Below are 24,060 nucleotides of genomic sequence, written 5' to 3' on the forward strand. Positions count from 1 at the left end.
GTAATCTATATATGTTTGAAATTTAGATTTACCATGATATACCTAGTTGGTGGATTTTGAATATAATCTTTGTTTGAAAAATTAACGGATGTAACATTTGCAAGGTTGGGTACTTATTTGGAATGTTTAAAAATGTTAAGACTAATTTAGAATGACACTAAAAGGTTGAGGGGTTTCAGATACTTAATTCTCTTTGTTTCGTCTTTACTTTTCTTTTTAATTTATTAATAAAACATTCCATAGGCAAATTAGCCCGACTGTTGTAACTTTTTTCTTACCCGAAAGCACTTACAGAGTAGTGAGTCATTAGTTTTTTACTTGTAATGCCACTGAAAAGTGTTATTTGGCTGGTAGTAGGTTAGTCTTAATCACTTATCACTTCAATGGTAAGCATGTTGCTTGCTTTTTGGCTAAGAAGGCTTCAATTTTCTTCTGGGCTTGGTGCTAGGCTTCAAGCAAGTCTCATTTAATTAGGTATTCTTGGACTTTTCTTCATCTAAGTTCAATGTTCAAATATTAACCCAAACAGGTTGATTACACAGTGATAGGGCCTGCAATTACGATGAACTTGACTGTGAGGACAAAAACCTATCGGGATCCGCAGACTAATATGGTCTTCCTATTCCTTGCTTGACACAGTGGGAGCTGTGGTCTACATTCAATCAAGATTAGGTTCCACGTGATAAGACATATCATGTCTTCATGTTTCATATGCATTCCTGTAAGCGAAAATTATATTATATATATACTAAACGCTTAACTTTCCTGTTAATTCCCTTTGTGTCCTTTTTACTGTTCCTTTGCCAGTGTTATTCCTTTTTTACCCTTCAGCTGTTCTGTAAGTTTAGCTTTTTGTGTTTATTATACAGTAAAATGCCGTTTTTGTCCTTGCTGTGCGATAGAAATCTCTCGATTTCTTCAGAAAGCCGAGAAACCTAACCACTCAGCTTCACCATCTCTCTACCATCTCTGCTCTCTTCGATCTCTGCTTCGCCTTCTTCGATCTTTGCTTCGTGATCTCTTCCATCTCTGCTTTTTCCGTGATTTCCTCTTTTCTGATCGACTTCTATTCAAATTGAAAACCTTTTAGAGCTCTCTTCCCCATATTACAGCAGCAATTTTGCTCCAAATCTTTCCAATTGAAAAAACCCACATCATCATCATCTATTCCTCATCAACACAGGTACTTTCTACACCTATTATATGTTCAAATCTGCTTCAAATTTCTGATTTGATATAATTAGACTTTAGAAAAAACTTGATGATTTTGTGGGTTAGAAATTTTTTTACTAATTTTTTGTGTTCGTGTTCACCACCATCGACGCGGGCAAAGCTTCCCAATTTGGCCTTTTTTTTCCGATTTTTCTAACCCATCGTTTGGTTTCCGAGAAAAAAAAAAATTTAATAACAAAAACGTTTTTTTTTTTTTTATGCAGAGCCGAAGGGTTCTTCAACATTAAGATTTAGATATCCGAGGTTGGTTCAAGGATTTTGCCTCTGAACTCAATTCAGGTACACATAGTCTCTCTCTACTTTGATTCTCTCATTAGTTCTTCGCTTCAGCACCAACAAAGTCTCGAACATGAAATCATTGAATTAGTTCGCATGTTATTTTCCACTACCTCAGCAACTGACGGAAATCTAGGCCTGCCATTTGACTAATTGACTTCAAATCTTATCAAACAGACCTATCTGAGACATATATGCTTTAGAAATTTTAATTTTCCTGTTTTATTTTATCTTCATTACATCAAGATTTTTTTTTGGATTTGGTGGTTAAGATGAATTGAGTAATTAATCTATAATATCTCTTTTGATTTAATGGTTGTGATAATATGATGATGTGGTGGTTATTATGATGGAAATGGATGTTAGAAAATTATGAATTTAACATGATTGAATTCCAACTTTTCCTTTCGTATTAGGCTATATTGGTTTGAGCATGATTGAATTGATTAGCTTGCATATGAATGGTTTTAAAATTGTACTCTTATCGTTTCTCACAGGTGCCACACGCCCATATATCAGTTGCTTGGCCATTACCCAAAAAAAAAAAAAACCGGGGCTTTTGCTTGCCACTCAGGTTTGTCTCGAAATTAGGTTGTTTTTTGTTCCAATTTGTGTCCTTCAGTCGTGTTGTGTTTATTCGTTTTTTAATTGTTGATACATGACTTGAAAAAAATTGTGAAAAACTGCATTAAGGTACTCCCCCAACGAAATCGTCAATCACCTCTTCACCCATGGTCTCCCTATATTTCTCTTTCTCCTCACTTTCTCTCTAAAATCTTCATCCTTTTCCAATTTATTTGTCTAATTTTTTAATTTGAAGTTTTCAGTCTTCGCTATTAATGATAAATAAAAAAAAAATTTAAAAAAAAAGTACTAGACTAAAGCATAGTTGTATTAATGGATCTCTAATTCTAATAAATCTTGCATGTTGGCCGAATTGACAATAGTCAGAGTTCACCCTCTGTCTGTCTTTCCAACTTTCTACCGAGGCATAGTTGTATTAATGAGTCTCTAATCCTAATAAATTAGGGATTCTCAACCCATATATGATTTTAGTTTTGGGGTTTTTTTTTTTTTTGATAGCCAAAGTTAATTAATCCTTAATATCTATATTAATAAATTTTGTTATTAATTTAAGCACAAAAATCCTAAATTATTTTCTAAATATAGGGAGGGATCTTTTTGCATTGTTTTAAGGGAGCATGAAAGTTCACTATTGTAAGCCTGATGTTCTGTTAAACCTTTTTTCCAGTTAGATCATAAGATATCAATCAAGGATCGATTTGATAAAAGCTAATGTTTAAAATTGTTTCTCTTCGAGTGTTTTCTAAATATGTTGCAATTTATTTATTTACAACTTTATCATAATCTTTTGGTAATTAAATTATAATAATCTGTGACGACGATCTTATTTATTGGATTGCATATTTGAGAATTTAGATATTTGTTTGCAATTTTAATTGCATGACTTTAAATGTATTCTATTTTCTTATTCCCAGCTTTGAATTTAGAAAGCAGTAGCTACTACAGTGCAAATCCAATTGCTTATCTTATTTCTACGCCTTCTGTTTAATCCGTTGTCAGGTAAGGCTCAAATCTTTCAAATTTGTCTTCGTTTTGGATTGCATGTCTACATAAGGATTTAACATTTTATAGTGTAGTTTCAATCATAAAAGATAGTTAACTAAGGTTTTCTGAATCATTATTAGGGTTGGTTTTTGCATAATAGTTTCGAAATGTAACTTCTATGTGTTTGTTTTGGTTGATTGTAGATTACATATTGTCAAGTATTTAATAATTGACTTTTTTTTCCTAGGGTTCTCAGCCCATTATCTGTTGTTTGGAGTTCAAACTTTTTTCAAGCCATGTTAACAAGGTCTAGAAATACCAAACTGAATAGAATGATACAAGAAGGCCATATCGTTGGTTCTTCCAGTGGTATACAAGTTTGTGATAAACCAGGCTTTGAACCTCAGAACAAAAGACGAAAAGAAGACCATACTGTTGGTTCTACCAGTGGCATACAAGTTTGTGATAAACCAAGTTTTGAATTTGAAAACGAAAGACAAAAAAATGTTGACAATGTGTGTTCAACAAGTACAAACACAGTTCAAACAATTGTCAATGTCGATACATTTGATAATCCGAATCAAATTAGTAAAGGTCAAGCCAATTTTCAGAAAAATAAAAAAGGTAAACTAACTTTTTAACTTACAATTTCTTTGGGTTGGTTATGTATTTATGACTTTGTTTCTAATAGGTTGACTTTTTTTTCCCTCCCTTCACCTGTTTTCTCAATAGGAAATGTTCAGAAATATGTGGATTTGGGAGACAAAAATTATAAGTGCATCCATTGTAGTGCACTTTTTTGGATAAAAGAGTCTTTAAAGCAGAAGTCCAAGAATAATGAGCCCCTTTATTCTCTTTGTTGCCAACAAGGAAAAGTCAAGCTTCCACGTCCAATGCCTACTCCTCACTTTTTAGAAAACTTGCTTGACCCAACTAAAGGCCAAACAAGCTTATTGTTTAGACAGAACATTAGAGCTTATAATTCAATGTTTGCATTTACTTCAATGGGAGCTAAAGTTGATCACACAGTTAACAATCAATCAGGCCCTTACATTTTTAAAATTAGTGGTCAAGTGCATCATTTAATGGGCTCTTTGTTACCCCCTGATGGTGAATGTCCAAAGTTTGCACAACTATATGTGTATGACACTGCTAATGAAATTGGAAATCGTCTCAATGCTGTTAATTGTAAGGAAACAAATATGAAGCTTGATCAGAATATTGTCAAAGGTTTGATCAACATGTTCAATGAATCAAATGAATTGGTTCAAGTGTTTCGAACAATTAGAGATAAATTTGAAAACAATTCTCTTCCTTCTTTGAAAATAACTATATTGGGTAGGCAATTAAATGATGATAAACATTATGGACAGCCTATATGTGATGAAATCGCTGGTTTAATAGTGGGTGATATTGGTCAATTTGACTCAAATAGAGATATTGTCATAGAGTATAAAGATGGTGAACTAAAACGTGTGACAAAATTAAATCAAAAATTTATGTCTTTACAATATCCCATTCTTTTTTCATATGGTGAAGATGGATACAGACCTGATTTGAAATTGAATATTCCCTCAAACAATCGCCCATGTAAAAGAGGAAGAGTGACTATGAGAGCATTTATAGCCTATCAAATTCAAGAAAGGGAGTCTCAAGTAGATACATTGTTAAAAGGAGGAAGACTTTTTCAACAATTTTTGGTGGATGCTTATGCAACACTTGAAGATGATCGATTGGATTACATTAGAAAAAATCAAAAAAATTTACGAAGTGAGGTGTATAAAGGTATTTATGACGCTGTATCAAAAGGTGATCATGATGCTGATAACATAGGCAAAAAAGTAATATTACCTAGCTCATACACAGGAAGCCCTAGATATATGCTTAACAACTATCAAGATGCAATGGCTATTTGTAGACAATTTGGCAATTCTGATTTGTTCATAACATTCACTTGCAATATCAAATGGCCTGAAATTGTGAGAGAATTTGATATAAAACTTGGATACAAGTCAGAGGATAGACCAGATATCATTTCTAGGGTTTTTAAGATGAAACTTGATGATATGATTTGCTACATAAAATCAGGAGAACCTTTTGGAGAAGTTGAAGCAGGTGAGTTTAAGAAATAAATTTTTTTCTCAATTTCTTTCTTTTTATCTTTACAATGAAATTGACTGTGGTTTATATATTTCCTAACTTGATTGCAAACAGATGTTTGTACAATCGAGTTTCAGAAAAGAGGGTTGCCTCACGCTCACATCTTAATTTGGTTAAAGAAGCCTTACAAATGCTACTCTGCTGATGACATAGATTCCATCATTTCAGCTGAAATACCAAATAAAAATTCAGATCCTCTCCTTTATGAAATTGTCAACCAATTCATGATTCATGGTCCTTGCGGACAACTTAATCAAAATTCTCCATGCATGCGAGAGGGAAAATGTTCTAAGTTTTTCCCAAAGCAATACAAAAGTGAAACAATTTTTGAAACAAATACTTTCCCTGTGTATAGGCATCGTGATGATTCGTCAAAATTTGTGGTTAAAAATGGGATGCAAATTGATAACAGTTTTGTTGTACCTTACAATTCAAATTTATTATTGAGATACAATGCTCATATAAATGTTGAGTCATGTTGTCAATCAATGCTTATAAAATATCTTTTCAAATACATAAACAAAGGTTCAGATCGAGCAAGAATTGTTTTTGAAGAGAATTCAAACAATGAAATACTTGCTTATCTAAATTGTAGACATATATCTCCATACGAAGCTGTTTGGAGATTGTTTGAGTATCCAATTCATATGAGAGAACCTCCTGTTGAACGATTGCCAGTACATCTTCCTTTGGAACAAACTATTGTTTTCAATAGTAATCAATCACTTGAATCAATTGTTAATCAAAAAGCTTCTGAAAACACAATGTTGACAAGTTGGTTTGAAATAAATAAATTTTTCCTGAAGCACGAACATTAACTTATGCAGAATTGCCATCAAAGTTTCTATGGGAATCTCGACATAAGATTTGGAAGCCTAGGAAAAGAAAAGGAGGATCCATAGGCAGAATTGCCTACGTGCATCCTGCATCAGGTGAGTTATACTATTTAAGAATGCTTCTCAATATTCAAAAAGGTGTTCTCAATTTTGATGACATTAGAACTGTGAACAGCATTATTCAACCATCGTATCAAGCTGCGTGTAAATGTTTGGGTTTACTAGGGGATGACAAAGAGTGGATTGAAGCTTTAGAAAATGCAGTTAATATTGCAACATCTCGCGAGTTGAGGCAATTATTTGTTACAATGATTTTATTTTGTGAAATAGCAAATCCTCAACAGCTTTTTAATAGTCATTGACAATATATGTGTGATGACATTTTGTATGAGCTTCGAAAATCTTTTGCAATGCCAACTCTGAATTTACCAGAATTCGAATTAAAAAATTCTCTTCTATTTGAATTAAAGCAACTATTTAATGCATCATCTAGCTCTTTAAAAGATCATAATTTGCCTATGCCTGATGAAAGAAAAATTTCAGAAATTAGAAACAAATTGTTGAGGGAAGAATTAAATTACAATTGTGATGATTTAAGTAGAGAACATTCTGTTTTGGTAACACAGCTTAATGAAACCCAAAAATTTGTCTATGATTGTGTTATTAGTACTGTAAATGAAAAAAAGTCGGGTCTCTGTTTTGTTTATGGCCATGGAGGAACTGGAAAAACATTTTTATGACATACAATAATAAGTAAAATCAGATCTGAGGGTAAAATTGTTTTAGCAGTTGCTTCATCTGGAATAGCTTCATTACTTTTACCAGGTGGTAGAACTGCTCACTCCAGATTTAAAATTCCTCTCATAGTTACAGATTGCTCAACATGTCAAATTAAGAAAGGGACTCATCTTGCTAAATTAATTGAAAAATCAGATCTTATTATTTGGGATGAAGCTCCTATGAATCATAAACATTGTTTTGAAGCATTAGACAAGTCACTTTCTGATATTTTATCACATTCAAACGATTCAAATAGAAGTGCTCCATTTGGTGGCAAACCTTTTTTATTAGGTGGTGACTTTAGGCAAATTTTACTAGTTATTCCCGCTGGAACAAAAGAAGAGATAATAGATGCCTCTTTAAATAACTCTTATTTATGGCCTTTTTTCAAAGTATTTCAGTTGAAGGAAAATATGAGGCTTTCACAAAAGGGATTAAACAATGATCAAAAGGAAAAACTTGCTAATTTTGCATCTTGGATTTTACAGATAGGTATGGCCAAATTGGGGATACACTTGATTCAAATGACAAAGATACATGTTGGATTGAAATTCCAGATGATTTACTCATTCATTCATACTCTGATCCTATTCATTCTATTTTTTCAGCAACTTATCCAGACTTTGAAAATAATTTTGCCAGTTTTGAATATTTACGAGAGCGAGCTATTGTTACACCAAAAAATAATATTGTAGCGGAGATAAATGATTATGCAATAGATTTGTTACCTGGTCAAAAACACATTTATTTAAGCTCTGATTCTTTATACTCATCTTCTAGAAATTTTGAGACTTAGTATAATGTATCCTACAGAATTTCTCAACACACTTGATTTCAATGGCTTGCCTTCACACAAGTTAATTTTAAAGATTGGAATGCCTATTATGTTGCTCCGAAATTTAAACCAATCTTTAGGTTTGTGTAATGGAACAAGATTGGTTGTGACTTAATTATTTGATAGAATTATTGAAGCTAGAATACTTGCTGGCAGCAACATTAATTACAAAGTTTTCATTCCTAGAATAACCTTGACAGCAACTGAAAACAAATGGCCTTTTGTATTTAAAAGACGTCAATTCGTAGCAAGAGTCACTCACCAAGACATTGCAGGGCATGAGTGTACAATTCAGACTCAGGATATGCAGGTATATATTGATTTGATTTCCGTTGTATTGGTTGAAGCTTTGTTAACAATACTAGAGTTGTTAAATTTGTCTGCCATATATATTCACCAAATTATGTCTCAATGTTGTTGTTGCTGTTACTCGGTCATGGGGTTTCTTAAGGTAGATTGTTATCAAGTTTGAATTTTCTAATTTTCTTTCTGCAAATTATTTTTTAATTATTATTTGTTTTAGGAACTGCAATTGTATAATTGGATAAGAAAACTAGAAAATATGTTCGATTAGAACAAATAATTTTAATCATATCTTTAATTTATTTTTGCATTATATCTTGGTATCATGTTGAGTGTTAGTCTTATCTTTAAAGTTTAAGCGATGCTGAGTTTGTTTAAACTCTAATCGTAATTGTAGGTTGATTTGGACCCTAGCAACAATGAACGCTTCCTAGATGTGACTCTTACTAGGGATAACAACATTATCGCTGGCAAGATATATCAGGTGCTTCTAACTCAATTTTGACTTCCTTTGCAGTGTGTATCATTTCCTAATTTTGACTTCAAACTTGATCTTGCTTATAGTTTTTAGTTTTTGAAAATGATGTAAATGTAATAACCGAGGTTTGTAATAAGGAGGGAGACACCATCAGTTTGTTGGAATCATTAACCCCGGTTATGATGGATTTCAGAAGCTATTTTTCTGTTAAGAGGAAATTGCCATATCAGTGCACTCAAAGTAAGTCGCCATTCTCTCATCCTCTTCCTAAATTTTGACTTTTGTGGCTACAAACTACCTTTTGTATAGTTATGTATATGCATGTATGCTTGGTTGATCTTAATTTTCCATATCCAACGTATTCAAATCATGTTCATAGTCAGATTACCATTCTTGATCTGTTGTTTCAAGATTGTCTGACCTTTGGGTTGATAACTATTGAAGCATCATGCGCTGCACATCCTACTGCTGATGTCTTAATCAACTTTGCTTCATACAGAAAGTCAATGATTATTCTATGAGTAGTGTTCTGGAGTGCGAAACTTCCATAGTTGTACCTAACGATGAATGTATGTTGATATATCTGCAATGCTCCCACTTCTTCCATGGTTGCTTTTATGCAACCAACCATTAGAGTTGTGGCAATTATTACTGAAGGTGTACCTAAGTCAGACACTAAGCAATTGATCGCATATGCACGGGCAAACAACAAGGTTACACCATTGATGCAAAGTCATCTTAATTTCACTAACCTATGAAAATGAACTAGCGATACTAACTTTAATTATCGTATCTTTTGCAGGTTGTCATTGGCCCTGCTACTGTTGGAGGAATTCAAGCTGGAGCTTTTAAGATTGGTGACACTGCTGGAACAATTGATAACATTATTCACTGCAAGCTATACAGGCCTAGATCTATTGGTTTTGTCTCCAAATATGTATGTAGCTAATCCAATATCTTGAACTTCAGATAATTTGGTTATCCAATACCTTAAACATTTAGCGTATTGCAATTGAGTTCATTCATTTTTGTCCTGTGCCCTTATGTTGGCAAGACTGTCCAGGTCATGGTACAAAATCACAATGTTCATATGTCCTACCTTTTCTTTTTTGCTTCACTTCCTTGAACATTGATGATTGCCTTTCTTCTATGATTTGAGTCGATTTAGGTGGTTCCACACATAACTGATGTCATTAAGACATGGGGCGAATCTATTTCAGTCATTTCCGTTGATGGAAAAGAGCGCCCTGCAAATGTTTATGTAGATCATTAGGAGCTTAATTTATTAGTATTTATGTAGAAATAGAAATAATTATAAATGAAACCTTCTTATCAGACATGACCTTTCTTTTGTTTGGTTGTGTTTTGCAACTCATTAACAATAGTAAACAAATGAAGGGTATAAGCTCTCCATAATAGGGTAGTCTTTTATTCATTTTAAAAATCATCCGTATGATAGTTGGTAGATTTTTTCTATTTGAAATTTCTTATTATTGGGGTAGAGTTGTGTCAAGATTTCTTTTGCTATATTGATATTTTGCTATACATTCTTTACATACAATTTAATATGTCCATTTATGCTCTCGAAAATTAATAAAATATATATTTTGGTTCTGCATCTTTGTAACAGAATGGACAACCTCCCGTGATTTGCAGGCTTTTAAACCACCAAAAAAACATAAGGGTCTCTGCATGTAAAGTGTGCACAAGTTAAGGCAGGTAAATTTCAAAAACTCATGTTTGTACAAGCTGTTATAATTATTATTTTCTTACTATAATTTTGGTTTTAATGATAAAATTTGGATTTGCCCATTTGGGGATTTCCCAGTTCAGAACCTAGGAAACAAGTAACACTGCTGACGCACTGTTGGAGAGATTATGAACCTCTGTTAAATCACAGTCCAGTGAAGGGATTAGCCTGTTCGACTTTGTGTTTTAGATGAATCCGTTTCGGATTGGGAGAAAATTTAAACCCAGAAAAAGTTGGGTTTCCTAATGAGTTGTCCGGCAGATTTCAGGTGACTAATTTCGTGATTACAAATAACTTTGTACCATGACATTGTGGTATGCTATCGAATCTAATTAGCGATTTTTTTGTATGGTTTTTTTGTGGATGCAGGTCGGCAACAAACAGGTTGATCACATCTTGAGTTTTCCGACTGATTTATTCAATCCTATCAGTTCTGATTCTGTCCCTCCATAACATTTCCAGCACCATCTGCCTTGCTCTCATCACAGCTTGGCTTTCAGTTCCTCAGGTAAAGTTTCCACCTTTTATTCTTCAGGAAAATAACAAAGATTCCAAATTTATTGAACTATATAGTGATTTTCTGTCGAGTTTTTTCTTAAAGTTTTTAATTTAAATTTTTTCAATTTGAATAGGAGGAATGGTGGAATGGTGGATGTGAGAGTTTCTTTTACAGCAATTCAAAGGGAAGAGCTTGACAGACAATGGACTCTTCCCCTATTCCTCCACATTCACTTTTACCAATTTCCAAGAACACATTAAATTCCCTCAAAATATAAGCCGAGGTATGGAAAAGCTTCGAATTCCTTGGTTTCCTCCAATTAGTATGCAGAACTCTAAATAAAGAAAAAAGTGAGGGTTGAATGACTACCCTCATATATCCACAGACAAATATGTAAAAAATTAGAATGGTGAAGTGAGGGTTTAATGACCTATTACTCATTTGGTTCTATTTAAATAAAGTTCGCTGATTGGGTTCAATGACTTATTACTCATTTGCCATTCATAATTCTCTATTTTTCACTTAAACATTGTGAAAATTGAACCTATAAAATATTTCATATGATTTTAAATCCCGCAGCATCGTGCGGGTACAAATTTCTAGTTGCTTACTAATTTCACAGCCAAAAGAGATTGAAAAACAGAGAGTTTCTTATTTGCAGTCTGCATTTTGGTAAGGATGGAGCATTCACGTCGAACTCATGGCAGGCTGATTTTGTTTAAACTCTTTCATGGCTTCATTCTTTTATGCATAACCACACGTCTGGAATCTGCAACACTGTCCATCACTAGTCTTGGAAATGAAACTGATCGCCTGGCGTTGCTCGACTTCAAGAAACACATCACTCAAAGTTTCATAATTGTTTGAAATTTTTGTACATCCCACTCAAATTTTTCAACACTACCACAAAGAAGGGGTTTTGTCTTTCTTCCTTGTAATAAGAAAGATTTGTTCATGGCCTAATTGTGAGAAGATGTGGGGATAAAGTCCACATAGGTGAGGAACTAAATCATACAAGGATTTATAAGGTGTTAAACTACTTTTCATATCATCAATTAGTTTTATGGTGGAACCTCAACTTTCTTCACTAATTTGGATCTTCCACCGCATCGCTAGATACTCTGGAGCTGACTCTTATTCTTGGTCCTCCACGATAACCTACTAAAATGTGCATATGCAAATTGTAAGTCCTTCCCATGAAAAGGTACCGAATGTGGTTCTACAAGTCTTTTGCTCGATGGGAGCTCACTATCTGTGTGGGGAATGCTCACATTTTCTAGCTAGCTATCTCGTAATGATGGGAGTTCTACTTTCCCCTGTACTTTTTTCTTTGGGTCATTTGAACAAGCACAAAACTGAGGCTCAATAAATCTCTTTTTAAAATTTTTTTTTTTACTATTATTAGGGAAAGGAGGGACAATTCCAAACTATTACAATAATTTAATGGAGAATGGAGCTTCAAACCCAGGACGCGTGGGTAAAAAACCAAATACCCTATCCATTAAGATATTTGATCACAGGCATGGCTTAATAAGTCTCGTACTTTAGTCTTCAGCAATTAGAAAACCATTTGAACCCTTCAAACATGAAAATCTTAGTTAAATCTTCATCATGCAATCAATCACTTTAACTCACCAATTTAGCAAATTCCCTATCTATCATCGACATGTATAGTTATTTACTCGCTTTATAATTTATATTGAAGTAAGACCAAATGGTCAAATGACCTTAATTTTGTATTTGTAATTACAATTAAGAAAGAATATCAATAAAACCCATGTTAAACTTTGTTTTTTTTTTCCCTAACATTCTCTGTTTCCTCTTCTTTAATTTGTTCAACGAAGAATCATTGGTTGATTACACAGTGGTAGGGCCTGCAATCACAATGAACTTGACACGGTGGGAGTTGTGGCCTACATTCAATTAAGATTAGGTTCCACGTGATAAGACATATCATATCTTCATGTATCATATGCATTCCTATAAGCGAAAATTAAACATATACTAAAACTCAACACAAAATTACTGTTCATTAACTGTAAACGGGCGAAAATGCCCTCCAATTCCTTTGTTAGCTTCCTTTTTTCCCGTTTTTTAACAGTTAAAAGATGACTTTGCCCTTCGTCTCCACCTGTCGATCACTTCTCAGCTTCTGTCGTTTTCAATGGCATAAGTGCCCTCCGATTCTTCTCCATTATGCGTTTGTCCACGCGTCGCTCATCGCTCTGCACGACTGCTTCTCGACCTTTCTTCTCGACTTTTCCCTCCGTTTGACTTTTTTCCCTCACAATTCCCTGCTTCTGTCGCTAACCTCGATTCCTTTCGCTTTCCAAAGCTGCCTTCTCTCCTTCTCCGACCCTGCGATCTTTGTCTCACAAATTACCAACCGCACTTTCTTGCTGAAAAACCATCCAACCTGTAGAAGTTTCTTCGGTTCTTCAGTTGGATTCGGAGAAATTTTTTACCTAGAAAAGCTAGCGTTTCCTGGTGAGTTTTTATGGCTTTCTCAATTTAGGTGTTTCAATTTCTTTTCTGTGATTTTGGATATGCAGATGGGTTTTCTGTTCAAATTTTTTTCTTTTTGCGATTTTGAGGGTTTTGTTAGTACCATCGGATCCTGCGTGTGGTGTTTAATTCAGCTGCATGTATGTGTCTAATTCGGCTGCATATGGGTTTTTACTTTGGTTTTGTTTTCGGTGTCAGGGGACCCTGGTTTTTCCTTTTTTGCGGTTTTGTAACTCAAGGTGAGCAATTTCAGCTTCTCTTTGGGGCTTTTGTGGAACCAAATTTTTATTTTTTTTCGTATTGTGAAAGTTGAATATAATACTCTGTTTAGTTTCCATTTAGTTCATTAATGCATGACTCTGTTTTTCTCTCCTCCTTAAATTCATATATGGAAATAGGAAGTTTAAGAATCCTTGTTGGTTACTCATTTCACAGCCAAAAGAATCCTTGTTCTTATTTGCAGTCTGTATTTTGGTAAGGATGGAGCATTCACGTCGAACTCATGGCAGGCTGATTTTGTTTAAACTCTTTCATGGCTTCATTCTTTTATGCATGACCACACGTCTGGAATCTGCAGCACTGTCCAACACTAGTCTTGGAAATGAAACTGATCACCTGGCGCTGCTCGACTTCAAGAAACACATCACTCAAGATGCTCTCCGTGTCATGAGCTCATGGAATGATTCCGTCCATTTCTGCAGTTGGGTTGGTGTTACATGCAACCATTCCATCAAGAGAGTCTTGAATTTGAACCTGCCAGATCAAAACTTGGCAGGCTCTTTACCTCCTTCTATAAGAAATCTTTCCTATCTTACTAGTATCAACCTAGGAAGCAACAGCTTTCGTGGTGAAATTCCTCAGGAAATTGGTCGTCTGCAAAGCCTACACGTTCTCAACTTGTCTCACAATTCCTTCAGTGGGAAAATTCCAACCAATTTATCGCAGTGTACACAACTACAGACGCTTGAGTTTCGTTACAATGAACTTACTGGCTCGATTCCAAAACAACTCAGTTCATTGTTGAAATTAAAGCGTCTGGTGCTTTATACTAACAATCTGACTGGAACCATCCCAAGTTGGATAGGAAACTTTTCTTCTCTGCGTTTGTTAGATTTTGCCGCAAACAATTTTCAAGGAAGCATACCCAATGCGCTCGGGCGGCTAACAAGATTGCAAGAATTCGCACTTGAAGGAAACAAGCTCTCTGGTATAATCCCTGCTTCAATCTATAATATTTCTTCCATATACTTGTTTGGTGTTGCTTCAAACCAATTGCATGGAGAGCTACCAACAAATCTCGGCCTTACTCTTCCTAATCTCCAAGAATTTGCCTGTGGCGACAACAAATTCACAGGAAATATTCCTGTATCATTGTCAAATGCTTCTAGACTACAACGTATTGACTTCGCTAGAAATGGTCTTACTGGAACAATCCCAGGTGAAAATCTTGGAACCTTGCGAAGCTTAGTTATACTAAACCTTAATCACAATAGATTGGGAAGTGGGAAAGCTGGGGACCTGAATTTTCTCAAATTCTTGGCTAATTGTACTAGTCTGGAGTGGTTGTCTCTTTCCAGAAATCAATTTGGAGGAGAATTGCCTGTATCCATGTCCAACCTTTCTACCACACTAAGAAATCTTTTTCTGGGGATAAATTTGATACATGGAAGCATCCCTTTGGGTATTGGAAATCTAGTAAACTTGGCCCTTGTTGGAATGGATAATAACTATTTCAGTGGTAGTCTCCCTGAAGAAATCGGGAGGCTTCAGAAATTGAATGAACTATATTTGGACGGCAACACTTTTTCTGGGCCAATCCCGTCATCCCTGGGTAACATGACTTCATTGACAAAACTCTTCCTAGAAGATAATAGATTTCTGGGAAATATACCACCAAGTCTAGGAGACTGCCACCATCTTCTACTGCTTGACCTTTCCGTCAACAATCTAACAGGCACCATACCTAAAGAGATTTTTGGGCTTTCATCCCTTTCAATTTCTTTGACAATGTCTGACAATCAGTTGACAGGTCCATTGCCATCTGAAGTTGGTCTTTTGGTAAATCTAGTAGAGCTAGATTTATCAAGAAACAATTTATCAGCTGAAATTCCCACAAGCCTTGGCAGTTGTATTATGTTGGTGCGCTTGCAATTGGAAGGTAATGAGTTTCAAGGAATAATTCCTCAATCTTTTAAAAGTTTAAGAAGCCTGGAAGAAATTGATCTTTCAAGCAATAACTTATCCGGGCAGATTCCTGAGTTTCTAAGCAAGTTTAGATTTCTTAGGCATCTCAACCTTTCATATAATAATTTTGAGGGTAAAATGCCTGAAGAAGGGATATTTTCAAATGCAACTGGTCTATCAATTCTTGGAAATGCTAATCTATGTGGTGGTAGCTCGAAATTAGATTTACATGCATGCCCCAACATAAAGCCTCACTCATCTCGAGGACTGCTTGCTCGAAAAGTAGTCATCTCTGTAGCTTGCGCACTTGCCATCATAATTGGTATGTCATGCTTTATTGTTACTCGTTCAATGCTTAAGAGGCCAAGGAGTATATATGTAAGCTCACGTTCTTATAAGGATTGGAAAGCAGGTGTCTCTTACTCAGAACTTGTTCAATCAACCGACGGGTTCTCTACGGAAAATTTGATTGGTTCTGGAAGTTTTGGTTCTGTTTACAAAGGAGTAGTCCCCGGTGATGGAACTCTAGTTGCAGTTAAGGTGTTAAACCTTCAACAACAAGGAGCATCCAAGAGTTTTATGGATGAATGCAAAGCTTTGAGAAGCGTAAGGCATCGTAATCTTCTGAAGATCATAACTGCATGCTCAAGCATTGACAACCAGGGTCAAGATTTCAAAAGTCTAGTTTTTGAGTACATGGTAAATGGAAGCCTACAAATGTGGCTACATCCGAGAAATGACGAGCACACTCAGAGTAAGAGATTGAGCCTTGTCCAAAGACTCAATATTGTAATCGATGTTGCTTCTGCATTGGATTATCTCCACCACCATTGCGAAACTTCAATTGTTCATTGTGATATGAAGCCAAATAATGTTCTTCTTGATGAAGATATGGTAGCTCATGTTGGTGACTTTGGTTTAGCAAGGTTCCTCTTGGAGGCGTCTAATGATCCCGCTCAAAGTCAAACCATATCAACCGGGTTAAAGGGTTCAATAGGCTACATTCCTCCAGGTATGAGTTTCTATCACTTTCAATGCCTTCTCTTCCTAATAACTTATCACCAAACCAAGTTAAGTTCTAATGTATGTACTGAATGGCAGAGTATGGCATGGGAGGCCAAGTTTCCATCCTTGGAGATGTTTATAGTTTTGGAATACTATTGCTAGAAATGTTCACAGGAAGACGACCTACAGATGACATGTTCAAAGATGGTTTGAGCATTCACCAGTTCACTGCCATGGCGATGCCTGACCATGCCATGGACATAGTTGACCCATTGCTGCTCGTTGAATGTGAAGATGCAGATGTTGATGGAAGCCCAATTCAAGCAAGAAGGTTGGTGGAATGCTTAGTTTCAGTGATGCAAATTGGACTATCATGCTCTGCCACATCACCGTCAGAGCGAATGCTTATGGGTGCTGTTGTGAACAAATTAAAGACAATTAGAGATTCATATCTCAATTTAAGAGGTAGAGGCTAGAAATATAAATGTGAGAGTTCCATTCTCCTAGACCTCGTGGTCCAAGAAAATTATGATCACTCACGGTTCGATCATCATCCAACGGTGGAGGACATAAGATCGAATGGTGGGAGACCACACTTGAACCTTGTGGTCTAGGATAACGGAACTGATAAATGTGAGGTCAAGTTTGTTAAATAATTAGCCTCGTATCGTCTGTGTGCAAGAAGTCATTTGAATAAGGATATTATACGTATCAAATTTGTGTGAGATTATGTAAGGTTGAACTCAACATTTTATATAGTAGAATAAGGAAAGGATGTTTAAATCCTGTTTCTTCCCGTACTTGTTTGTTAAGGAAAGAATGTAACTTAATCAATTGGTAGTATTTTAGCTTAATTGGTCTTATTAGTCTCAAATCTCAATCATATTGCTAACGGTTAATTTTCAATGGCAGTCTGACTCCATTATCTTTATTCCAGTTCACTGCTGCACTTCTCCCACCATGTCATATGAATGTCTCACAGGTAACAAACAACTCTGTACTGTTATTCGTTTCCATTTGACCCTCGATCAGTCACGTTACTAATCCGCATGCTAATATAGGTAGACAAACAAATGTTTTCGCCTTCATGAACCGAAGATGGTTGATGTTAAAAGGTTTCCCCTTTAGATGTTTGAGTCAAAATCTTAAAGTAGCATATCATTTCACAGATATATTTGTAATATAGATCTGATTGCAAATATTCTTCTACACATCGTAACATTAAGAAATTAAAATTATGCATGCTTGTAATTATTAGCAATATAGGACTTGTAACGTTAAGAAATTAAAATTATGTATGCTTGTAATTATTAGCAAAAGGACTTGGGATTAAACGAAAGAATGGAATACCCATTCCTGCACGAGGAATGAACACATTTCTACTCCTGAGTTGAATCAAGTACATAAAAACACGGCCTCATAAAAAGGCATATCGTATACCATGCAAATTCCAAAAGTGCCGAATAACGACATGATACTACATAATCCTATTCTCATTTCATCATGTCTCATAGCAATTCTTCTGACAAAGGGAACCAACAAAACAGGATTACTGGAGAACGCGCATCAAAATTTGACCATTCTGACAGAAGCCTTTGTTCTTCGCAAGGAATGCATTCATTGCCTCGGTTTGAGACGGAAAGCGAACAGTTGCAAATTTAGAGGGTTCTGGGAAAGACCTGCAACATAGTTTCAAAAAATAAAATAAAAATCAAGTAGGCTAAAAGTATTTCGATATAAAAATCAAGTATACTTGTATATATATGGAGTGGATCCGTGGCACCACAAAAAACACACAAGTTTTGACACAAGTCTTAGACCATTAGATGTACACATTTTTAATGGTTTAGATACAATCTAATTACTCCAATTAATTTTATTGATTCAAAAAATTATGAATTGGGAATAAAATTCTAAAAACCTAATAAGATTTTTATAATCTCCTTCCTATCTCATTAATTGTTTTTCATTAATTTCTCGTTTCTCCATTGACTCTTTCTTCTCCCTCTTCATCATTCATCCTATGTACAGATATTTCCCCTCTTTCTTCTCCATTGATCCTCCCATGGGCATGCTATCTTATTTTCTAATTTTTTTGGTTTTGTTTTTAAATTTCTTCTCCATCTTGGTGATCGAATCTTTCTGCACCAGCTAAATTTTCACACCCGATTCCTTATCTCCCTTGAAATGTTTTGAAAACATACGGAATCGCAGTCCATATAAAATGTTGCACAATGTAGCTAACTAGCAACAGATTAATGCGTCCAGGAATCATCCATTTATTAAAGAAATAATTGAAATTGTTGCAGCCTATAAGCCTCATGCATCCCACGATATTAATTATTTGACAACAGAACCCTAACTCAATGTAAAATATATGGCCACATTAACCCCTTGAGATTTTAGAAAATTTAAAATTCAACTAAAATGTAAATTCAAATAATATGATGCCAAGTTTTAGGTTCATTACCTAACCTTCAGAAAATAGACATTGTGAACGAAGTATTCATTCTTTTAAAATTCAAATTATTCAATTATATATGTTTTGCTACTGAAGTTGGGTTCATGCCCTTATGGCTAGTGCAATGAGAAGAAAGAGTGAGCGAAAAATATGTAGATGACGGAAAGATAGAAACAAAAGAAAGATAGTAGTCAAGTTCAGAAAAGAAGAAAGAGAGCAGGGTAGAATAATTAATTAATTTTTAAAAAACCTAATGCAAAACTACTTAAATAAAAGAAATTAATTGGACTAATTAGATTACATCTCAACCATTAAATGTGGACAAATCTAGTGGTCTAAGATTTGTGTCAAATCTTGTGTAAAAAATATGGTGCCACAGATCCAGCCCCGTATATATATAAGCATGTTTCATTTGCAAGCCATTCAGCTTACCTGAAAATTATCTGGAGGGAAGATGAATCATATTCACAACCAGACAAAAACCGTTCTACATCTTATGGAGCCGCAGTTTGAGGGATTTCTTGCAATAAAACCTGATAATAGCAAATGTACATTTCCAGTGCTTTCAGAAAGATTTTCATCATGTGATAGCAAATTAATTGTACGATAAAGTGTACATGATTACATTAATAATTATGGCATATACTTGACATAGGGGAAACAATAACTCCAAATTACGAAGACTTAGTCTACATATGATGATATGAACAGATGGAGCCTGTTTCTCTTCGGTCAATAGAATCAATACATATGGCAGCCTTAGTTACCAACTTTCTTGTGACATGGTAGTTCCAGTGATTCCGTTTTCAAGAAGAAGCAACTCTACCCAGGTAATATTTATGTGTTATCCAGATAAAAAACCTACTTCAACTGTTTAGAGTGTCAAACTGCCTATGGCATATATTGCCTTACAGAAGAATTTAAATTCATTAGGTTCAGCATCGAAAGCCAAATATTCATCAATCTTCTCTTACTACTTAGTCCATTCTACATAGCAAGAGATTTTGTTGATTGAAGAGTAACTCCAAACACGACCAATTTGATCAAACATTTCATTAAAAATAATAATAAGCATGCAATAGAAAACCTTGACTTACGGTTTTTGCATCATGGGGAGTAAGATTGTCCCACTGCGATCGGTTAGCCAGTCATTCACAAACCTACCATCAGCACACTACGACACAAAATACGTGCGCAACAATTATATCCTATGAAGCATCCATGACATCATTAACCTCTCCAATTTATACAGGCGGCCCTTCCTGGAAATCACCCTAGCTGCATTATCAAAAGTTTACAATCACTGGAATTGCATGACCCTAACAACCAAAATGCATACCCAAATCATCAACCAAACATTTTTGGAGCACCTAAACAAATTTATCTATTGCATGGCATAACAAATTATCAATCTACTGGCAAATAAACAAAATAAAGAATACGCAATTTACATTCCCATCGGCGTGAAGGCCCGATTTTAATCAACTTTGACATCCTCCAGGCTCAAATTACAGCCCTCCAGCATATTCACGACATCGGTCTTCAGCGTATACCTCGAGATTCCAAGCAGCTTCCCATACACCAAACCTTAAAAATATCATATGCAACACATTGCCATTGACACATTTCATCATTGAAATTAAATCCCCAAAACCCTGAACTGAAAATGGAAACGAAATCACAGCCATGCCCACGGCAGGCGATAGGTCAGTTTATAATACCTGTGGTTGGGGTTTGGAGAAAAGGTTCGATCGGTGAAGCATCCTGCGGCTGATCAGACGGCGGGGAGTTCTGAGGCGGGTTTTCGGCTTTTGTTGAGAACCGTCTCCCCGGTTCGCCGAGAAGCATAGAGAGGCCGCGGTTCTGCGGCACGGCCCTACGTACGGCGAGGTTTGACGTGATTACGGCGCGGAGAAAACCGAGCTTCGACATTTTTGCTCTCTTTTGCTTCTTCTCGAGCTTTTGGACATTCACAGTGGCGTGGCGTCATTTTCTCTGCTCTACTGAGGACTAAGGGGAGAGGACGGTGATTGTCGTTTCGAGAAAGTGGAATCCGAGAAATGCCCCGGAATTGTAGCGAAATTATTGATTCTACCCCTGCCCTCTGCATAGAGTGCTGCTTTTAGTTCATTAGACTTTCTTGATTGGCTAAGTAGCGCGGAGAAGTTCTTTGATTGGAAATAACTATCCAAGGTGCTGGTTGGCCACAATGCTCATTTTAGCCCTCTGGTCCTTCAAGATCCTTCAAGATATTAATATTTTAATGAACAGTACATAGCTATATTTGCCTCTGTCTCCAACCGGGAGCCAAAGGGCCAGAGGGCTCGTTTCCTGTCACAAAAAATCCGTCTCCAACCGAGGGCCATAGGGCCAAACATAATTTATTATTTAAATTTAAAAACTACCACTTATATTTAAAAACTACAACTAAAATTTAAAAACGACAAATTAAATTTAAAAACTACAAATTAAATTCGAAAACAACATTAACTTAGATTTAAAAATTACAACAACTTAAATTTAATATCCATAATCAACATCATTTTCATCATCCGTCATCGTAGGAGTATAGTCAGAGGTAAACAACTGCCGTCGGCTCATAGTTTCTTTTTTTTTTTTCCTATCAAAATTGGCCTTACTCATTGGAGTGTAATTCGAAGTGTTCATTTCCATATTTTTGTCATCCATCTTTTCTTGTATTTGTTTGGCCCGTTCTTCATGCCTACACTTCCTTTCTTCCGCCTCAAGGGCATTTTGCTCCACCAATAATCGCAATGAGGCCACCACTTTATGTTGAGCGGCGTAATCATCATTTGCCTTGCCCTTTTCCTTCAACCTTCGCGCCTTGTTTCATCCTATAGCCCTAGGTATGGAACCTTCACCCGAAGACGGATTTTCTACCCTTGTTTGTTGAATGGTTGGAGATCCATCTTCATCCATATCTGCAGCAGAGGATACAGTTCTGAACACCGGCGTAGGAGCTCTCAGTGGTGGATCTTCAAATAACACCCACCCTTTACAAATTTCCCAACAACTGTGAAACTGAAAGAGTTTCGAGCTGCTCTCCATATACAATTCCTTTGCTTGGTGTACCTAGAAAAAAATTAAAGGAAATTAATTTATGAAATTAAATGTAATATAATTAAATATTTAAAATAAATTGTGAAAACACTTACTTCGTCGTAGTAATTAGCGCCGCTTTCATGTCTACTTGTGGCTGCTAACAATGCTTGATGCCATTTGTTCAAACTTGGGTGAAGATGTTTCTTCCATCTTGAAGAACAACTCTCGCGGTTTCGAATATTCACTGGAGTAGTGCCTTCATAGAACTCTAAGGCCATCTCCAACCGAGGGCTGGCCAGAGGGCTTGTTTTAGCCCTCTGGCCCTCCAAGATTCTCCAAGATATTAATATTTTAATGAACAGTACAGGGCCATATTTGCCTCCGTCTCCAACCTAGGGCCAGAGGGCTCGTTTTAGCCTTGCCACAAAAAACCGTCTCTAATCGAGGGCCAAAGGGCCAAACGTAATTTATTATTTAAATTTAAAACTACAACAACTTAAATTTAAAAACTATAACTTATATTTAAAAATTACAACTAAAATTTAAAAACAACAAATTAAATTTAAAAACTACAAATTAAATTCGAAAACAACATTAACTTAAATTTAAAAACTAAAACAACTTAAATTTAATATCCATAATCAACATCATCTCCATCATCCACCATCGTAGGAGTATAGTCAGAGGTAAACAACTGCCGTCAACTCATAATTTCTTTTTTTTTTTCCTATCAAAATAGGCCTTACTCATTGGAGTGTAATTCGAAGTGTTCCTTTCCATATTCTTATCATCCATCTTTTCTTGTATTTGTTTTGCTCGTTCTTCATGCCTACGCTTCATTTCTTCAGCCTCAAGGGCATTTTGCTCCACCAATAATCGCAATGTGGCCACCACTTCATGTTGAGCGGCGTAATTATCATTTGCCTTGCCCTTTTCCTTCAACCTTCGCGCCTTGTTTCGTCCCATAGCCCTAGGTATGGAACCTTCACCCGAAGACGGATTTTCTACCCTTTTTTGTTGAATGGTTGGAGATCCATCTTCATCCATATCTACAACTGATGATGCAGTTTCGAACACCGGCATAGGAGCTCTCTTTGGTGGATCTTCAAATAACATCCACCCTTTACAAATTTCCCAACAACTGTGAAACTGAAAGGGTTTTGAGCTGCTCTACATATACAATTCCTCCGCTTGGTGTACCTAGAAAAAAATTAAAGGAAATTAATTTATGAAATTAAATGTAATATAATTAAATATTTAAAATAAATTGTGAAAACACTTACTTCGTCATAGTAATTAGCGCCGCTTTCATGTCTACTTGCGGCTGCTAACAATGTTTGATGCCATTTGTTCAAACTTGGGTGAAGATGTTTCTTCCATCTTGAAGAACAACTCTTGTGGTTTCAAATATTCACTGGAGTGGTGCCTTCATAGAACTCTAAGTATTTTTTGGACACACGAGTCCAAACACCGTCATTTGTTTGACAATTCCCCCTCACACTATCTTCCGACACCCATCTATAAGCCTTGCAAAGAGCTTCATCTTCTTTTCGGGTCCAAGCCCTACCTTTCATTGCAGAAGAGGCCATTTCAAAATTATTAAAAAAATTGAAGGATAGATTTTTGAAAGAGGAAGGAAAATATGAGAATTGAAATGGTAAGAATGGTGAAAATTTTGTGAGGAATGGTTTAGGTATTTATAGAAAAAAAAATAGAATTTTTTTTAAAAGAAAAAAGGCCCAAAAAACCCTAAAAAAAAAAAAAATTTTGAATCCAACGGTAACTGGCGCCAGCTAGCCGTTGGATTCAAAATTATTTTTAAAAATTCATGTCAGTTATAACCAACAGGATTTCCAGTTTTTCTAGCCAGCCAAGCAGCCAGCCCTTCAACCCTCTAGCCCTCTCCGATTATGTGGGGCCCTCTGAGATTCCACAACGCTCTGGCCTAGCCCTCGATTGGAGACGGTTTTCAGGTTATTTTCGGCCCTCTGGACCCTTCGGTTAGAGATGGCCTAAGTATTTTTTGGACACACGAGTCCAAACACCGTCATTTGTTTGCCAATTCCCCCTCACACTATCTTCCGACACCCATCTACAAGCTTTGCAAAGAGCTTCATCTTCTT

General features: G+C 35.7%; 3 protein-coding genes across 6 annotated transcripts; 2 read left to right on the forward strand and 1 right to left on the reverse strand.

Moving 5' to 3' along the window:
- Nucleotides 1-2,163: 2,163 nt before the first annotated feature.
- LOC148697517 (uncharacterized) lies at nucleotides 2,164-5,578 on the forward strand. 2 transcript variants are annotated; one of them, XM_088692591.1, is made up of 4 exons: nucleotides 2,164-2,243; nucleotides 3,009-3,093; nucleotides 3,326-3,702; nucleotides 3,811-5,578. In XM_088692591.1, exons 3-4 carry the CDS (start codon nucleotides 3,375-3,377, stop codon nucleotides 5,208-5,210), a joined length of 1,728 nt encoding a protein of 575 aa, XP_088548717.1. In that variant the 5' UTR covers nucleotides 2,164-2,243; nucleotides 3,009-3,093; nucleotides 3,326-3,374; the 3' UTR covers nucleotides 5,211-5,578. The 2 variants fall into 2 exon arrangements, with proteins under 2 accessions (XP_088548717.1, XP_088548716.1); XM_088692590.1 differs by lacking the exons at nucleotides 2,164-2,243; nucleotides 3,009-3,093 and having other exon boundaries at nucleotides 3,100-3,702.
- Nucleotides 5,579-8,606: 3,028 nt separating this feature from the next.
- LOC137744660 (receptor kinase-like protein Xa21) lies at nucleotides 8,607-17,211 on the forward strand. Of its 3 annotated transcripts, XM_088692593.1 has the most exons (8): nucleotides 8,607-8,710; nucleotides 9,273-9,407; nucleotides 10,101-10,189; nucleotides 10,299-10,488; nucleotides 10,590-10,728; nucleotides 10,853-13,206; nucleotides 13,688-16,420; nucleotides 16,510-17,211. In XM_088692593.1, exons 6-8 carry the CDS (start codon nucleotides 12,828-12,830, stop codon nucleotides 16,887-16,889), a joined length of 3,492 nt encoding a protein of 1,163 aa, XP_088548719.1. In that variant the 5' UTR covers nucleotides 8,607-8,710; nucleotides 9,273-9,407; nucleotides 10,101-10,189; nucleotides 10,299-10,488; nucleotides 10,590-10,728; nucleotides 10,853-12,827; the 3' UTR covers nucleotides 16,890-17,211. The 3 variants fall into 3 exon arrangements, with proteins under 3 accessions (XP_088548719.1, XP_088548720.1, XP_088548721.1); XM_088692594.1 differs by lacking the exons at nucleotides 8,607-8,710; nucleotides 9,273-9,407; nucleotides 10,101-10,189; nucleotides 10,299-10,488; nucleotides 10,590-10,728 and adding an exon at nucleotides 13,423-13,463 and having other exon boundaries at nucleotides 13,066-13,206; XM_088692595.1 differs by lacking the exons at nucleotides 8,607-8,710; nucleotides 9,273-9,407; nucleotides 10,101-10,189; nucleotides 10,299-10,488; nucleotides 10,590-10,728 and adding an exon at nucleotides 13,423-13,463 and having other exon boundaries at nucleotides 13,066-13,206; nucleotides 13,802-16,420.
- Nucleotides 17,212-17,690: 479 nt separating this feature from the next.
- Nucleotides 17,691-20,806, reverse strand: LOC137722009 (uncharacterized). Its single transcript, XM_088691942.1, has 4 exons — nucleotides 20,596-20,806; nucleotides 20,361-20,461; nucleotides 19,972-20,048; nucleotides 17,691-18,092 (listed from the first exon to the last, which is right to left on the reverse strand). Exons 1-4 carry the CDS (start codon nucleotides 20,804-20,806, stop codon nucleotides 17,963-17,965), a joined length of 519 nt encoding a protein of 172 aa, XP_088548068.1. The 3' UTR covers nucleotides 17,691-17,962.
- Nucleotides 20,807-24,060: the final 3,254 nt, after the last annotated feature.

Source organism: Pyrus communis, chromosome 4 (assembly GCF_041283825.1).
Source record: "Pyrus communis isolate YQ-2024b chromosome 4, ASM4128382v1, whole genome shotgun sequence".
NCBI classification, from domain to species: domain Eukaryota; kingdom Viridiplantae; phylum Streptophyta; class Magnoliopsida; order Rosales; family Rosaceae; genus Pyrus; species Pyrus communis.

Excerpts from the sequence above, each read along its gene's own strand:
- LOC148697517 (XM_088692591.1), top strand. The coding sequence starts at position 3,375 with ATGTTAACAAGGTCTAGAAATACCAAACTGAATAGAATGATACAAGAA. Across the intron at positions 3,703-3,810 it reads TTTTCAGAAAAATAAAAAAG|GAAATGTTCAGAAATATGTG; the intron begins GTAAACTAACTT and ends TTTTCTCAATAG.
- LOC137744660 (XM_088692593.1), top strand. The coding sequence starts at position 12,828 with ATGACTTTGCCCTTCGTCTCCACCTGTCGATCACTTCTCAGCTTCTGT. Across the intron at positions 13,207-13,687 it reads AGAAAAGCTAGCGTTTCCTG|TCTGTATTTTGGTAAGGATG; the intron begins GTGAGTTTTTAT and ends TCTTATTTGCAG. Across the intron at positions 16,421-16,509 it reads AATAGGCTACATTCCTCCAG|AGTATGGCATGGGAGGCCAA; the intron begins GTATGAGTTTCT and ends ACTGAATGGCAG.
- LOC137722009 (XM_088691942.1), bottom strand. The coding sequence starts at position 20,806 with ATGTCGAAGCTCGGTTTTCTCCGCGCCGTAATCACGTCAAACCTCGCC. Across the intron at positions 20,462-20,595 it reads TCTCCAAACCCCAACCACAG|GTTTGGTGTATGGGAAGCTG; the intron begins GTATTATAAACT and ends GATATTTTTAAG. Across the intron at positions 20,049-20,360 it reads TGAGCCTGGAGGATGTCAAA|TGTGCTGATGGTAGGTTTGT; the intron begins GTTGATTAAAAT and ends TTTGTGTCGTAG.